Raw genomic sequence first — 15,366 nt, forward strand, 5'->3', positions numbered from 1 at the left:
TTACACTCATAGGTTTAGTGTATTGTGGGTGTAGTTTACACTACAATAGGTGTTAAATTATTATATATTTGTATTTAATAGGAGCCTAGGGCCTTGTTCACATGGGCATACTTAAGCCTACACCCTTGTAAGGGTTGTGTTTTTCATGCACGGGATGCAGGGGTGTTCTGTTCTGTGAACCTGTATGCAGGCAGTCCCATTCATGTCAAATAGGATGTAGAGGCTGCACAGACACAGCTGTTGTCTCCAATTTGACATCCATGTAGGTGTAGCTACATATTCCTAAAACACGGTCTACATTCAGGGACCCCCACCCACAAGGATGTCAAATTGGAAGCAGTGACTGTCTGTGCAGCCGCTGCATCCAAACTGACATGAATTGGACTGCCTGCACAGATGCAGGGAATGTCTGTGCATCCCGTGTGAGCAAACATATCCCTTTTCACAAGTGTACACTTAAGTACGCCCAAGTAAATGAAGCCAAATAGAAGAGCAGATTACATTGCTACTTTTTTGTACATTCTTCCATTGATTCCTTGAAGGAACCATGGGCCAAATAAATAACATATATAAATGCACTCTGCCAGTAGCATTAACACAGCAGCTGTTTTCCTGAGTCCATCCTGTAATGCATTGTTATTACCTGTGGGCCCTGCCAGTAGATCCAGTACTTTACACTTCAGTTAACAGGGGCTCGGACAAATCATAGAGCACCAAGGGTGGTGTTTACAGTTGCCATTTTTCATTTGTGTGCTTTAACCCCTTCATGAGGAGGGTCACCGACAGCCCAGGTTCAGAGCTCGGCATGCGCAATGGATTGTGGTTCCAGCATCAACAGAGAAACACATACATGCGCCACCCAGAATTTAAAACTTACTTCCTGGACACTGCACATATGTGTTATACAGTTGTAAAGGGTTTTTTTCCCAAAAGAAAAAAAAATAACCTGTTACTCTAACTGTTAAAAAGTTTTATTCAGGGCGTGGCCAGCAACTGGGATGTGAGGACATGCTCAGCCTGAGCTCCGTCCGCACCGCACACATCCTGACCAGATCCTGCTATCCAGGCCGGCATCCGAGGGTCCCATCTGTCCCCACAGCACCCAGGGAGCATAGTGACCATCCGGGGATGGTCAAATACGGACCACCGATGGAGGAGACCCCGGGATTTGAGCCGCCGTTACCGCCATGCAGGCCGCAGCAAGATGGCACCGATCAGCACGAGGGGATCACACAGAGACAAGCAGCCTCCACATCTACACCTTGGAAGCAGCTGAAGGGGAAGGGTGAGTCACAGAGATCCCCCCCTACCTTAAGCCCAGAAGACCCTCTCTTGTTTTCCCCTGCTGAAGGACATGATCCTACCTCCCCCAGAGCAGACAGGGATGATGCAGGCCCTGCAGAGCCATCCCTAGCTCAGATTATGGCAGCCATCCAGCACAGCCATGCATCTCTCACCTCACAAATGGACACTATCAAGACAGAATTATCCTTTCTGAAAGATGATGTCCACACTATCCGCCATAGAGTGACTAATGCTGAGCAACGTATTAGTGAAATGGAGGATGAGACGCGTCCCTTACAGAGCTCTGTGAGGGAACTGCGGCAGGCTCATGAGTACACTACAGATAAGATCACTGATATGGAAGACCGTTTAAGGAGAAACAACCTACGCTTCTTGGGGTTCCCAGAGGGTGTTGAGGGCAAAACACCAGAAACATTCATGGAAAAATGGCTGATGAATGAGTTTGGTGCCACCACCTTTTCACCAATGTTCGCCATAGAAAGGGCACACAGAATCCCCATGCGCCCTTTGCCACCTGGGTCCCCACCACGTGCCATGATTATAAAGCTGCTCCACTTCTGAGACAGAGAGGCTATTCTCAGAGTGGCTCGAGAGAGGGGCAAAGTCTCCTTTAATGGCAATGGCATTACCATTTTCACAGATTTCTCCGTAGCAACGCAGAAGCAAAGAGCCACTTTCCTAGCAATCAAACGCAGGTTACGGGAGCTTCATCTTCCATATGGCATGTTATATCCTGCACGTTTGCGAATCATTTACCAGGGCAAGGCCTACTTTTTTACGGATCCCAAGGAGGCATCACATTGGGTGGACACTTTGGGTCATCCGAATCGCAGAAGCCAAGATAGGAGATCTCCTCCCCATTAGTGTTTCACCTTACATGAAGCTCGCTGAGCCATCTTCATTATGCTCCATTGCCGGCGGATAGGAGAAGCATGGGAACAAGGAGACCTGGAGGGGTTTTGTTTATTTTGCTCCCTTTACTTCATCTATCCCCATCTCTATACAGCCGATATGGGACTTTGCATCTTGAATCCCCTGAAGTAGAAGATATCTCCCGTGCTATTCTTGGATGCCAACCAATAGCATGCCATCCTCTCTGTTTTTCATTTCTTTTACTGTTATTTTTTGACACTATGATTTTTCAGGCCAAGAGATATCATATATTTTTAATCTGTGCGGACAAATGCAGATGGAGACCCAGAGTTGTGGACTTATACACGTCTTCTGGGACTAGTTGGTTGGGGGTCTGAGCCATGGCCCTTCTACTGAATAGTTTTGGTTACGGGAATAAAGCTCTCATATGTTGGGGGGGTGGGAGCCGGGAGGGTTAGGGAGGGAAAATCTGTTGGGGAACCTTTTGTGGGGTTTTTCTTTATTGTCAAGGTTATCTACAAACGACACTGGTACTTAGTTGCATATGTATACTTCACTAATGATTTTTTGGTCTGACAGTTTCCATAATCCAAAGCTAAGATTAATGGATTGATGATTCAAATATCGGAGATGTTCATATCTTGGTGTATTTCTCAGGGCTCGCTAGACCTCGTCCTGGGATGGGCTCTGGCGAGCAATGAGAGATGGGCTCCAACAGTAATAACTTACCTATACACATGTCTAGACTCCGTTTAGTCTCATGGAACGTTAGGGGCCTTAACCCCAAGGTCAAAAGGTCATTGATGTTTGAATATTTGGCGAGACACAATCCGCACGTGATCCTCCTCCAGGAAACCCACCTTCAGGGGTCAAGGGTAATGGCTCTAAAGAGAGCAAAAATTGCCTATGCCATACATTCTACCTATTCCACGTATGCCAGAGGCACGTCAATCCTTATAGCAAAATCGGCACCTGTCAACATAAAACATATTAAAATTGACCCTAACGGGTGTTTTGTTATTGTGGTGCTTGAATTTTTGGGTAAGCCCTACACGGTTACAAGTCTATATGTCCCACCACCCTTCACTAAAATATTTTTCGAACGGGTAATGAGTTCCCTTTTGGCAATAGCAGAGGGCCCTCTACTGATAGCAGGGGACTGTAACAAAGTACTCGATAATTCTATCGACAGGTTCAAGTGTTCTACATTGTCCCCCACACTCCTGTGTTCTTTTTTGACCCAATTTGACCTGTTGGAGGCCTGGAGGTGGAAACATGCGGACGGGAGGGAGTACTCGTGTCAGTCTGAAACGCACGGTACTCTATCCCGGATTGATTTATGTCTAGTTTCGTCTGAATTGTTGAATAGGGTGGTCAAGGCCAAATATCTCCCTAGGGCGGTGTCTGACCACTCCCCCTTAATTGTGGACCTTGCCCTGGGCCCCCCCACCTCATACCGAATGTGGCGACTGAGCCCCTTGTGGCTAGCAGATCAGGTGGTGGTAGATCAAAGTTCAGCGGAAATGAAATCATATTGGTTGAGTAACCGTCAGAGTGTCTCTGTCCCGTTAACCTGGGATGCCTTTAAGGCCACCACACGTGGCACCTTTGCAGCGGCGATTGGGCAGGCTCGCAAGGCATCCCAGTCCAAATTAAAGGACGCGGAGGAGGATCTCAGGGCAGCAGAGGCCGCCTATTCCACAACCCCCACCCCAATGACATATACGACCTGGAAACATAAATCCAGAGACCTGGACCTAGTCCTTCTGGAGCGCACTCAGAAGAAATTGCTGTATCAAAACCAGCCACTCTTCGAGTTCTGGGACAAAAATAGCCGACTACTGGCTTATTTGTCTAGGCCTGATTATCAACCGTGCAGTATTCCAAGAATTAAAAATATAGTGCCTGAGGTGGTGGAACAGAGTGAGGAGATAGTGGATGCTTTTGTGAAATTCTACTCCTCGTTATATGCTACTAAAGCCCATTATACTATTGTAGAACTAGATGATTACTTGGCTGATACTTCACTACCAAGGCTTCAAGAAGCGTCCTTGATGACCCCCTGACAGAGGAGGAGATTGGGGAAGCCATACAGTCCTTTGCCAGAAACAAAAAGCCGGGACTGGATGGCTTTCCTATAGAATGGTATATACAATTTAAGGAACTCGTAACACCTCATCTACTAAAAGTTTACAATTTTGCTATGAAGACAGGGCAGTTACCGCCCTCTATGTCAGAGGCGCTGATTGTCCTCATTCCCAAACCTCATAAAGACCATCTACTATGTGAGTCATATAGACCAATATCATTGATTAACTCAGACGTCAAGATTTTAGCCAAAGTGCTCGCCCGGAGATTGAACTCAGTTATTACCATCATTATTGGGGCGGATCAGACTGGATTCATTCCGGGGCGATCAACGTCCATTAATTTGCGGAGACTGTTTACAAATTTGCAAGCCACTCATGATGTTGTGGGAGCCAGAGCCGTACTGGCCTTAGATGCGCACAAGGCATTTGATTTGGTCGAGTGGCCTTATTTGCTGGAAGTCCTGGCGAAATTCAGGTTTGGCAATACCTTCATCAAATGGGTTCAACTGCTATATTCGAAGCCTACCGCTAGGCTGAGGATAAATGCATCTGTAACTGATCCATTCCTGATCAAAAGGGGTACCAGGCAGGGATGCCACCTATCGCCGTTACTTTTTGCGCTTGCGATAGAACCTCTGGCGGCATTGATAAGATCCAATGGGGAGATAATGGGACTGACGATCGGGGGCCTAGAAGAGAAAGTGTCTTTATACGCTGATGACATGCTAATATATTTGGCGGACCCCCAATCGTCTCTCCCACCCCTGCTGGAAATTATACGAAAGTTTGGCCTCTTCTCAGGGTTTCAGGTTAACTGGGATAAATCCCTTTTATTTAAGATAGATAGGGAGGCGGTGTTCACACTCCCTCCCTCTTGCCCACTACAGATAGTTGATTCCTTCAGATACTTGGGGGTCATGATCCAACATCCTTTTTCCTCCTATATCAAGAATAATCTAGACCCTCTTATTAACAGAATGAAGACCACATTAAAGATATGGACCAATCTCCCCTTAACAATATTAGGTAGGATAAACATTTTTAAAATGATATTCCTCCCACGATTCCTGTATATCCTGAGTAACTCACCAGTATACGTTGCGAAATCAAATTTAAGGAGATTGATTCGATCCTTACCACCTTCATTTGGAAGGGGGGAGCAGTGAGAATTGCAAAAAATACTCTTCAACTGTCGGTATTGGAGGAGGGGTTGGCATTGCCATGCCTCCAGATATACTATATTGCCTCACAACTGGCTCATGCGCATTGGTGTTTTTTTCCTGAAGCCAACAATGCAGCTACGGCCTTGGAAGCAGCCATACTCACCTCTTATGAATCCCTAAAGTACCTGATCCACCGTCTATCCTTTAGAGGAAGGGAGAGCACTAAAATCCTTGAAATGACTTTACGAATTTTTAAACTAACTAAAATGCTGCCAGCAACCGAACATCGAACCTACTCGCCGAATACTCCATTATGGGGGAACCCAAATTTACAGGAATTCGCCCGTAGGACAGATGGGGAATTCTGGTCGAAAAAAGGGGTAAAAACAATAATGCATTTGTTCTCAAATAATACGTTTCGGTCGTTTGAGGAATTTCGCCAGGACTATAAGCTGCCACGCACGGCCTACCTTCTTTACTTGCAAATACGCCACACGGCAACCTCGCAGTTTGGGCTGCGCAATATAGCTGTTCAACTATCTCCGCTAGAACACTTACTAGTAGATCCCTCTCATAACAAACTGGTCTCCACATACTATAAATCTCTATTGCACTCCACAACGCTCAGACTCAGCAACACAATCAACAAGTGGAAAGCTGATATCCCTGAGCTGACGGAGGACATCTGGCAGGAAATACTTCCCCTCCAGGTCCCCTCTGTCATCTCTTCCAGGGATAAGGTCATACAGACCAAACTATTATATAGATCATACTTTACGCCAGGGGTCTCAAACTGGCGGCCCTCCAGCTGTTGCAAAACTACAAGTCCCATCATGCCTCTGCCTGTGGGATTCATGCTTGTAACGGTCAGCCTTGCAATGCCTCATGGGACTTGTAGTTTTGCAACAGCTGGAGGGCCACCAGTTTGAGACCCCTGCTTTACGCCATCCTTATTATTCAAACTCAACAGACTTTCATCGGCAATGTGCTCCAGATGCAGTATTGCGGATGCTACTTTTTTCCATTTGATGTGGGAGTGCACTGTGATCAGACAGTTCTGGTCGGGGGTCACTGCCTTCATCAGTTCCTTGACCTAATATTTGCAACCCCCTGAGATGTTTACTGGGCTATGTGGACGATGAAAGTATATCTAAAAATAAGCAAACATTTCTGAGAATCGTACTGTTTTATGCTAAAAAATCGATCACTATTCATTGGAAATCGCAATCCCCACCCACGATAGCATTTTGGTTGAACACTGTTAATCAGGCTATACCGCCGTTATACAAACTAACATATGAAGCCAGAGGATGCCCAAAAATTTTCAAAAAATATGGGGTTTGTGGACTAGCTCTGAAAATACTATTACACCTGCCATATGAAGCTTATAAGGAAATACGGGTCAATGTTACAAAGTTTAATAGAAATTGAGCAGACATGCAACTGTAAAATATGATAACCTGTTTACCAAGTGTATACCAGTGTTTTGTATTCTGTATTGGAATGAGCGATGTTCGCTTAGAATATGTGTATGTATAAATGTTTGTTCGTTTTGTACCAAAAAAAACAAAATAAAAATTTACCTTTAAAAAAAAAAAAAAAGTTTTATTCTGCATTTCAATCTACATCTTTATATCAGACTACCCCATCCGCAAGGTAATAATGCTGCTGTGTGACTTTACTGCAGAAGGAACAATGTGGTCACCCTGTTAAATGAAGTGTAAAGATAATAGTTCTACTGGCAGTATTAACAAGTATTAAACTATGTTACAGAATAAACTCAGAAAAACAAACCCTAAAAAAAAAAAAAAACCAGGGGAGTAAATAAAAAGGGGGATATGGGGAGTGCAATCCCCCAATAGCATACATCCGCGGCACAACAGTTAGGCTAGTGTAGCCTTTCAGGCACAAGAGCTGCACACCCAAACATTCTCAACACAGCAGCTTATCTCCTCACCACCGCTGATAGAACAGTGTGCTAACGAGCGAAGAGAATACGGATTGGACGCATTGGCAGATGAGTTTTGGCCCCACTCACTGGCACAGAGAACGTGCAGGGGAAAGTGTGGGATGCTAGAGGGGATTGGAAGGACACACAGTTGGCATAAAATGCTCCTGGGAGACCACAGTGAAAATCGGAGAGGTGGCCCACAGTACAGGTGAGGTTGTGTGGGGTGAAAGAACCCTTGGAAAAAGGCATGATTGTTTGCGAGCTGGGGAGGAGAGCAGTTGTGTGGGGAAGATGCAAACCATGTGGAAGCAGTAGCAAAGTCTGGAGACAGACAGGGGAAACGCAGCTCTGCCTGTACACAGCCCGAATACCCCAACTAGCCAGCAGCTCAGCCCAAAGTATAAAGAAGAGTCCATATGTAAAGAACCTGAGAGACTAAACTCTTTAGAAACTCTCCAGATACTGACTCTCTCCGTTATATTAAAAACGGATAGTGTGGCCTACCTCTTCTGACTTTATATAGTCGACAAGATTAGCCATCAGGAGATGGACTGCTGAACCAGAGGACCATGTCAACTCTAGATGCAGGCTTGAGGGGGAAGCCCAGGGCTTTGCAGGCTACCTTTGGCCTGGTTGGGACAGAGTACATGAGACTGATGGCCATCAGCAGCATGAATGTGGTGTGAGGCCTTCAGCCACCCCGAGCCCCCGTTCACACCTGAGTGTTTTTGCATGTTCTTATGTCTAAAGCCTGCTATACATGGATCGAATGTTGGCTGGTTCAGCAGGACCTGGCCAAATTTCGATCCATGTATGGACAGGTTGATTTTACCCAAGTCGATCCATCAATTGACTTTAACCAGTCTGTCAGATTTTTGCCATGTGATTACTACCGGAAGATATAGCCGTTAGCCGCAATCAATGTGTCCTGCCAGCCGGGAAGGCTCGTGCACTACCTAATTACTTCCCTCTGGGTGCCCATTGCTGAACCACACAGGAAAAAAAAATATCTATGGCCCTGAATAAATAATACATTTATTGCAGCTTACTAGTCCTTGGATTTGCTGGCTGCAATAAGTTTCTTCTTTAGATTTTTTACTTTTATTTTCACTTGGTAATCCTCCAAATAATACACATCCTGTCTTTGCGTGGGTATGCTCACTATTCACTGCATCTACAGAGGGAGCCACAGTTGTCACTGAGGTGCTCTCCTGATTCAAACAGTTCTTTTTTTATTCATCTCTAATACATGTCAGGAAGGCATTATTAGTTCATAGAAGATCGCTTAAAAGGAGATGTGTGCTTAACCAAAGCCACATTTTTGTTGCTTTGGTTCAATACACAGGGAGTGATACACACACTGAATTTCTGGCAAGATGAACAGGTAATTTCTGTACTTGCTGAAAATGTTCTTACCCTGCAATATGAAAATTAATCATGTATCCATCACATCGAAGGGCTGGTAAGCTTCACTATATTACATTTTGTCCTTTGGTTGAACTATCCTTTAATCCTAGTGATAGACTGTATCAAATAGGTCATTTTTGATTTTGTACATAGTTACACTTCAATATTTGTAAAAGACTTATAGCTTTGGGTCCTTCACCTGTGCTTGCAGATAATCGTTAGAGCTTTGTAATTCTACGCATCCTTCCAAGACTGCATGGCACGACCCCAAACTTATAATAGAAACATTTTGTGGAAAGCTGCTTGGGACCTATTGATGATGAGACCTGGGAAAAGGATCTAACCAGCCAATGGTTAGTCTCCCTGAAACTTACTGATAAGCTCACCCATCTATTTATTGCACACAATTGATGCCAAGTCATTTAGCAAGATATAAACAGTCTTGGAACCCATTACGCCCTAAGCTTTTTCACCTGCTAACAGATAAAGGCTTATTGAAGACAAATAATAACCTCTTTGCATTATGTCATGGGTTCCCAGGTACAACTAGACCCTCGGCTATGTCTCCTGGGTCCCCCTGAGTCTTCAGGGCCATACACACAGGCCGAATAATGGGCAGCATCAGCTGGTTCAATAGAAACCGTCTGACATTTGGCCCATGTGTATGGCAGCTGGTCTAAAGTCAAAAGGGGCATGACCGAAAAAGGTCTGCTGATCAGCATCCAATCAGCACTCTCAGCCAGTGGCTGAGAGCGCTGATTGCTGTGTTCTGGCAGGGGGGCCGTCTCCTGTCAGAACAAAATAGCTAAGCAGGGAGATTGCTGTATTAACATCGCGCATGATTAGTACAGTGGCCCCTCCCAAACTCGTCAGGTTTTTTTTTCGTTCAGCCAGCTGGGTTAAACGAAAAAACAAAACAATAGTGTGTACTAGGCTTTAGAATTAAACTTTCATCTGCACATATTTTTGCATAACATATTGTTTACTGCCCTGAGGCTGATAGCTATGACGTGGATCCAAGCTTGGTTGACTATCTTACAACAACACAAACCAGAGATTAGTAACATGCTTCCGCAGAACAAACAAATCTATGACCACAGAGGATGCCAGAAAGATTTCCGAAAATTTGGAGTAAGTGGCAGGCAGAATCTTCAACTTGCTGATCACATAACACCTATTTTGTTTTTAGTTCATAGCTAAAATTACAAATACAGTCAATATCCTCCATATCTCGCACAGCAATGCAGCACAACCATCAATGTAAATAGCATTACAGGTATCTAAAGTACACACAAGGTGTGTACACTTCTGTATGCCATGTTTTCAACTGTCATTAAAAAAGCAAAACACACATAATATAGTAAAGTCACATCCAAAAGTGATGGAACAATTTTAGGTCACATATAAGATACAACGTTTAAAATATGAAAAAAATATTAATTGGATTAGGATAGGATAGGAATAAGATAAAATAAGATTGGGATAGGATAAGCGTTTTGCCCAATTAAAGGCAACCCATCACGCTAGACATATTGGAGCTGCCATTACTACCCTGTTTTTAAAAGGTATAAGCTTCTTGTTTCACTACTACTGAGTATTGAAACAGAAACTGGCATATAGTCACCGATACATCTGATATGCTGATGTTTGTTCAGAGTCCATGACTTGGTAGTGATGTTATAACAGGATAGCCCCTTGTAAAACAAGTCTGTAATGGCAGCTTCCATGTTTCTACCCTTATAGATTTATTTTATTACATTTTTTACTAAATTCTGTTCAACAGTACATCCCTCTCCCAGAGCTTACCAATATCAAAGAACATGTTATACCAATATAAAGGATACTATTGCATTGTAGGGACAATTCCTCTAGACGTGGTAAGTTCCACTCTCCTTCCAGATGTGAAACCTCATTATCATCAACTTCAAGTATCTGCAAAACAAAATATTAGAATAGAATAAAACCAACTGCAGGATATCAGCTTCAAGCATGGAGATGACATCTACAGATCTTCTTCATATAGCTACAGTAATGCACAAATCTCTAACACATACTCAATGCTGAAATAATCATTTCAGTTTACAGAAAAAACAGACTAAAATCTTACTTTTTCCTTTTTATTACTTCATCTTACATTTTCAAGAATCTCTTTAATGTAAACTTCTTGGTATTTGCAAAGACCACTCCACTGTTTTCATGAGTTGTCCTGGGTCAGGATACTTCTGACTGAAAGTTACTGTGTAGCAGAGAGGCAGTCAGGGGAGGCACCTGCCATAACCATAAAAAAATACCAAAAAAAAAAAAAAAAAAGAAGGATCGAGCTTTGATGGTCGTAGCTCAGCAACCTGGGGTCACAGATTTAGGAGGTAGGTAGCTGAAGTCCTACCCCACCACTGGTCAAAATTTGGGGGTCCTGCCACTTATGGTTCCAGAGATACAGAGCTTCTTGTGCAGCCTGTCAGAAGCTATATACAGAGCAGCCAATTTAAATACAAGCTGGCAGACTGAGCTCGCAGTGCCTCTCCTCACTTCTTGTCAGAAGCACTGAACTTAATGGACAGCTTGGAGCCTTGGACCAATGGTAAAAGCACTATTGGAACAAGCTGTCCAATAAAAATGCTGCAGTGGAGGCTGTCCTCTCACTGCAGTGTCATAGAAGGGGGCATCTGTCTAAAAGACAAATGCTCCCTTCCAGCCCTCTTAACTACATGGAAAAATCATGAGTTTATGGGTATAAGATTTACCCATAATCCCATGTTTTTCTCACACAGTTAAGAGGGAGAACAAGGATCTGCCGCCTGCTGAAAAGGTATTGTTTTAATCAAGTTAAATCATATATTATTATGCTATATGTTATAACATAATCATTTATTATTTATCTATTTACTGTGAAATCACTGGTTTGAAGTTATAACTTCAAACTTCAGTAATTTGTCGGTTAAGCCACCTGCTTGAGTACAGTTTTTGAATATATAGTAAATTACTTTAAAAACAATATATAATATTTATTTGTATATTACTGACACTTAATTCTGACACTTCTTTCCTACATGTAAAAATCATTTTTTTTGCTAGAAAATTACTCAGAACCCCCAAACATTATATACATATATATATATATATATATATATATATATATATATATATATATATATATATATATATATATTTTAGCAGACACCCCAGGGAATAAAATGGTGGTTGTTTTTATGTTACACGGTATATGCGCAGCAATTTTTCAAACACATTTCATGAATGATAAAAAAAAAAAGGCTAAAGTTAGCCAGATTTTTTTGTATACTATGAAAGATGATGTTACGCCAAGTAAATAGATAGCTAACATGTCACGCTTTTAAATTGCGCACACTCGTGGAATGGCGGCAAACTTTGGTACTTAAAAATTTCCATAGGCGACGCTTTAACATTTTTTACAGGTTACATGTTTAGAATTACAGAGGAGGTCTAGTGCTAGAATTAATGCTCTTGCTCTACCGTTCACGGCGTATGTAACCTGTTTGTATCTGGCTCTGATACTAGCCAGTGCCTCACCAGCCACTGACCTCACCACACGTCCCTGCTGTGTAGTATGCACACATTTGGTCGGAATAAAAAACTACCAGTAACATATTGTACATAATGTCAAGTTTAATAATTCTGCTATGTTTTTTTTTCCTTCATGGAAGTTGTAGCTTTTCCTGAATGTTGCAAAGCTGAAAAACCTCAAGAAAGAGGAAGTTTCTCTAATCAAGGAAAGACATTTCACTGTAATAATAACAAAAAACTGTATAATAACTAATTTGTTGCCCAAAGCCCACACAATATTTTTTGCAAATAGTGAATAGTGATAAATAAAAGTCCAAAACAATCAAGTGCCAAATAAAGTCCAATAGGTGAAAGGAAATCTTCAAAGTGCAATGGATAAACCGGGCAACTGAGCCCCTTGATAGGCAAATAAGGTGGAACTGGATGGACCTTCACCACACCACAGTGTTAAGTATAAAATGGGCGCTTACCAAATGGCAAGCTTAAAGAGCTTGTGACCTTAACCCGGTCGGGGCCTTTCTTGAGAAGGGGACACCGTTTGGACACTTCCTCAGACCGTGGATGGCTCACTATCCTCCGCAAAGGAAACCAGGATGCAGGGAAGGCTATGCCCATAACCTGGAGTTAATCTCACAAACAATGCCCCAAAAAAGAAGGAAGAGCAACATAGCGTAATCCTGGATGGATATTTATTTAAAAGACTTTAAAATTACACTTACAGTGTGTTGAATAAAAAACAGCATGGAAAGCCGGCCGGCTAGCACGAACACCCGTCCTACAGACGGTGGATACGGCACGTCAGCACGTCAGCACGCCCAGGGCGTGCTGACGTGCCGTATCCACCGTCTGTAGGACGGGTGTTCGTGCTAGCCGGCCGGCTTTCCATGCTGTTTTTTATTCAACACACTGTAAGTGTAATTTTAAAGTCTTTTAAATAAATATCCATCCAGGATTACGCTATGTTGCTCTTCCTTCTTTTTTGGGGCATTGTTTGTGAGATTAACTCCAGGTTATGGGCATAGCCTTCCCTGCATCCTGGTTTCCTTTGCGGAGGATAGTGAGCCATCCACGGTCTGAGGAAGTGTCCAAACGGTGTCCCCTTCTCAAGAAAGGCCCCGACCGGGTTAAGGTCACAAGCTCTTTAAGCTTGCCATTTGGTAAGCGCCCATTTTATACTTAACACTGTGGTGTGGTGAAGGTCCATCCAGTTCCACCTTATTTGCCTATCAAGGGGCTCAGTTGCCCGGTTTATCCATTGCACTTTGAAGATTTCCTTTCACCTATTGGACTTTATTTGGCACTTGATTGTTTTGGACTTTTATTTATCACTATTCACTATTTGTGATTTATTTATATTTCAAATTACAGCGCTGCTTTCTTTTGTTTGTTTATTTACTGTTTAATGTGTGTATCTCACATATAAGCGGCTGCTCTTCTTTTCAATTGTTTGTCATTTGTTTACTTACTTGATTGCTCATTGTTTACATCATATAGCGCGGTGATTCCCTCTTTTATTTACAATATTTTTTGAGCTAGACTTCATTTCTTGCTCTAGATTGAGAAGGCTGGAACCAGGGGCGGACTGACCATTGAGCCACTCGGGCACTGCCCGAGGGCCCTGGGCCACTAGGGGGCCCCATCAGGGTTGCCAGCCTCAGTAAAAACAGGGACAGTATGTATAAATCTGTGTTTTTTTTACATCTGTCTGTGTATACTGTGTGATTGTATACTGTGTGTGTGTATACTGTGTGGCCCCATAATCTCTGATTGCCTGGGGGCCCCATAATCTCCTATTGCCTGGGGGCCCCATAATCTCTTATTGCCCGGGGGCCCCATGAGTTATCAGTCCGCCCCTGGCTGGAACACGATTTGCTAACCGAAGCAGTATTGTAAAAGCGAAAGTTCCACATATCCTCCTCCTCTCCCCCATATTTACCGGTAGCTTTTTTTTTTCTGAGAGCGGGTATCTTTTCTCTAGTGCAAACAAATGATATCAAGGTATGTGGGTTATTTCAACCATTTTGAGCTTTTGATCACTTGCTATATCCTGCCCGTTTCTAACTAATATGGGTGGGTTGTTCTTGTTCATTCAGGGCACACTGATGTGGGCTACGCAATTTTCCTAGATTTCCATCTTCTCTTCCTCCAGCACATACAAGGAATTTACCTTTTGAAAAAAATGTGTTCATACAGAACCTCTAAAAAGGTGTGTTGCAGTAGAGGTTGTTGTTTGAGAATATGAGCTTTTTATGGTTTGTAGGTTTTTTGGTGAATATATGATTTTTTTAATCTTAAGGCTTAATATTATCATCTACCTTTCAGACACATATGCTTGCTGTTCTCTACTTCATCACTAGGGCCATTTTGTGTTTTTGGGGCCCCTGGGAAGCCCTGCAGACTTTCAACTCCTCTCCTGGGCCATTCAAAGGGTTTGCTCAAGATATCTAATGCTTATTGATAATATATATACAATTTGGGTAAGTCTAGCTATATACCACTTGAGGTGGTAGTTGGTGGCCCATTGTGTTTCATGATGTCCCCCCATGAACCCCCCCCCCCCCACACTTTTTTTCCTGTCCTCTCTGGCTAATATGATTTACATTATCTCACAAAAGTGAGTACACCCCTCACATTTTTGTAAATATTTTCCAAATAACATTTTATTATTATTATTTGCATTACAGGAATACGTAAAATGAAAAAATACAGATCGTATTATGCATCAATTTTTTCAGACATTTGCTCGAAATTTCTTTCAATATGCTCTAAGACAGTAGTAGTCACATATCTGAAATTGTTGTATATGCATCTTAGTGTCATGTAATAACATGTAGCATCTTATGTAAGGTAGTGAGAGTCACAAGAATACTCAAGGTAGAGGAAGAAGAGAGGGATAGAAAAGAAAAAGGAAGGGGTCATCGGAGCAGCTCATTTACCTGGTCATGGTGGGTCCTCCCGAAGGTGCCACAGCTCCCAGACTTTGTCATGAGCATCCAGCCTGTCCTGCATCCTGGCCGTCATCTTCTCCATCAAC

The 15,366-nt window shown here is 42.9% G+C and overlaps 1 protein-coding gene across 5 annotated transcripts in view; it reads right to left on the reverse strand.

Annotated features, from left to right (window-relative positions):
* RABGGTA (Rab geranylgeranyltransferase subunit alpha) overlaps nt 1-15,366 on the reverse strand; it is a 100,269-nt gene that overhangs the window by 8,264 nt on the left and 76,639 nt on the right. For all 5 annotated transcript variants that reach the window (XM_073632813.1, XM_073632829.1, XM_073632823.1 and 2 more), the window contains one exon: nt 10,634-10,721. In XM_073632813.1, the coding sequence (XP_073488914.1) occupies nt 10,634-10,721 (88 nt within the window). The remainder of the gene's footprint in view (nt 1-10,633; nt 10,722-15,366) is intronic.

This window comes from Aquarana catesbeiana, linkage group LG01, assembly GCF_042186555.1.
Source record: "Aquarana catesbeiana isolate 2022-GZ linkage group LG01, ASM4218655v1, whole genome shotgun sequence".
Taxonomy (NCBI): Eukaryota; Metazoa; Chordata; class Amphibia; order Anura; family Ranidae; genus Aquarana; species Aquarana catesbeiana.